Source organism: Montipora capricornis, chromosome 7 (assembly GCF_036669925.1).
Source record: "Montipora capricornis isolate CH-2021 chromosome 7, ASM3666992v2, whole genome shotgun sequence".
NCBI lineage: Eukaryota > Metazoa > Cnidaria > Anthozoa > Scleractinia > Acroporidae > Montipora > Montipora capricornis.
The window spans coordinates 21,716,783-21,719,282 of record NC_090889.1 but is presented as its reverse complement, the minus strand read 5'-3'; the positions used below and the strand labels follow the sequence as shown (position 1 = coordinate 21,719,282).

The following is a 2,500-nucleotide window of genomic DNA, read 5'->3' as shown; positions in this document are numbered from 1 at the left end:
CGGCCAAACACTTAAACCTCAACAATTTAAATCCTATCACTGAGAACTGATGGCAGGATGCTACTCTTCGGAACAGTTTCTTTCGTCTTATGCACTTGCGGCACTGTGATATGTATGCATAACTTATGAAAAAATAACTCGTGGTCTGAAGTGGGAAAAAAAAACGTACAAGCTAAAGAGGTCAATTGTCGCATGAACTTAGTTTAATGGCCTGGGCCCGCTTGTTCGAAAGCCGACTAACTTAATCCTGAAAATTTCTTCACGTACAAACAGAGTGGAACTTCCAATTGTCACGTGGTTGGCCGTGTAACTCCATCATCAAACTATCCGATTAAGGCAAAAATGTACTCTTTAATTTTTTGTTGCATGGATACTTTCAAGTGAAAACAATTGTTTACATTAGTAGTTTTTTACATTATTCTTGCTTTCAGTTCTTGTTTTTCGGTTTTCTAATGTTAGTCAAGGTACCACAATATTTATTGTATGTTGAAGTTTAAGATACCCTGCTGTGAACTGTCATTTGTTTTGCCCTAAACGCGTTCAATCAGATAATAGAAGGGCACTGCTTGATGACTCTTGCTCCTAAATTCTATACATTCGAGCACTTTGGCCAATTAGCCTGGACCACCATCCAGTTTAACACCCCGCGAGGAAAAATCTCTTGTGTAGCTCCTTAATTGGACAACTCGACAAACACAAACGTAAAAAGAATTTTCAACAATGGTGAAATCCTCGTTTCAGTGCTTCCATGTGCCTGCGTGCACGTGAATGCCCTATACCGTGTAATTTAAGCTGATTTTGAGATAAACAGTTTCAGATGGGTCAAATTTATTGATAACCCTATTTGAGTAATGATAGAAAAAATATACTGTTCAGGAGACAACATTAACAGCTGGTTTCTTTGATTTCATTTTGAATTAAGCGTAAGATCAGCTCATTAACAAACTCAATTTCTTCTCCTAATGCCATCGCGTCAGGTTCGCTCCAATCCGTTAGAATGTCGTTGACGCCTGCCTCTTTGTCCAAAACATTCTGCTTGTTTTGTACGGAAACACTTACTTCCTGTGGAGTCCACTGATTAGTTTTCAATTCCACAGGACCCTGAATGATTGTATAATCACAAACTTCTCTACATTTCATTGATGACTGAGTGTCTGATAAATGCTTGATATTTTCACACAAGTTTTTACCATCTTCAGGAAACGTTTTGCTTTTTGCAGTCAATAGTATTTCATCAGATGACTCGTTGTCGTTTTCGATACACTTTTCCTCATTTCTACCGTCACTTTCTTGATTTCCGCCATCAGTGAGATGGGCTAAAGTTAAATTGATTCCATCGTCCAAACATGTGTTTTCGCAAAAGCAAGAATCCAAATTGGATGACGGCATTTTGCACGGCATGGTAGCGTATTTTTCTGGGAATTGCACGGTGCCGTAACGTCGCGTTCTCGTGTTGTTGACAAAACGTTTACCAACCTCTTGACAAATGTCGCTCAGCGACTCTTCGCTTACCTTTGAAAGCTTGGATTGTGAAGTTAAAGGGCACGAGAAGTCTTGACAAACTCCTAAACTCCTCTTTCTTGCTATTTCTAATGCTCCATGGAATATTGAACTCTCTCCTTGGCAAGCCTTAGGCCTTTTAAAATGAGGAAAGTCTTTGTCACTAACCAGTGATGGTTGACTTTCTTTACGAGAGAAGTAGCACGACGGAGATTCACTTCTCAAACTGCTCTTTTTTCTCCACGCAAAGGAGATTGTTTCACTTAAAGTGCTCAGCTTACGGTATCGCTGGACCAGGCTGTCATCCCATTTCTCGTCTCTCTTCCTTTTCCAGCAACAGATCTCTCTAAATCCTCTTTTGAAATCTTTGCTAAATGCCCAGTAGATGACGGGATTGAAAACACTGTTGGTGTACGTAAACATCCGGCAAATGATTCCAGCAATGTTAGAATGTTCGCTTTCATGTCCATCGCCAAAGTCTGACCAAAGCCAAAAGATCTCGTTTGGAAGTCGGCAAGTTGCAAAAACGATCACTACGGTGACAAACATTTTTGTGGCTCGGATATTTTGATCTCTGGCCACCAGATCGTGCCTGTGTCCTGTTGTACCACGGCTAGATTTGCGTTCATCACGATTGATATTCAAAGGAGTGCCATTGGTGTTGCATGCCGAAGTGCCGTTCGAAACTTGAAGACTGTTTTTGTTGACGCGCTTTGTCTCGCGGCAAGCAGTATTCTCAAACTTATTGGAACTGGCATGCAAGGTCCGCAACGTCAAGGTGTACATGACAGCCATAAAAACTAGAGGTATTCCGTACTGCGTTATGTACAGAAACAATGTGTAAGCTTGTCTGTATGAAAACGCCGGCCATGTCTCCTCGCACGAGCCAGCCGCCAACAAATCTAAGTGGTAGGCGTAGGGCAGAACAAATAACAAACCCAAAAAGTGGGTCAGCCCGATGCAGATCTTTATCTGTGTAGCACTTAGGCGTTGCTTAAAA

At 41.3% G+C, this 2,500-nt stretch overlaps 1 protein-coding gene across 1 annotated transcript in view; it reads right to left on the bottom strand.

Annotated features, from left to right (window-relative positions):
- Positions 1–420: 420 nt before the first annotated feature.
- Positions 421–2,500, bottom strand: part of LOC138057726 (uncharacterized) — a 2,650-nt gene continuing 570 nt past the window's right edge. The window contains exon 1 of the mRNA XM_068903651.1: positions 421–2,500. This exon is cut by the window's right edge and continues 570 nt beyond it. Coding sequence (XP_068759752.1) covers positions 886–2,500 — 1,615 coding nt within the window. The 3' untranslated portion in view covers positions 421–885.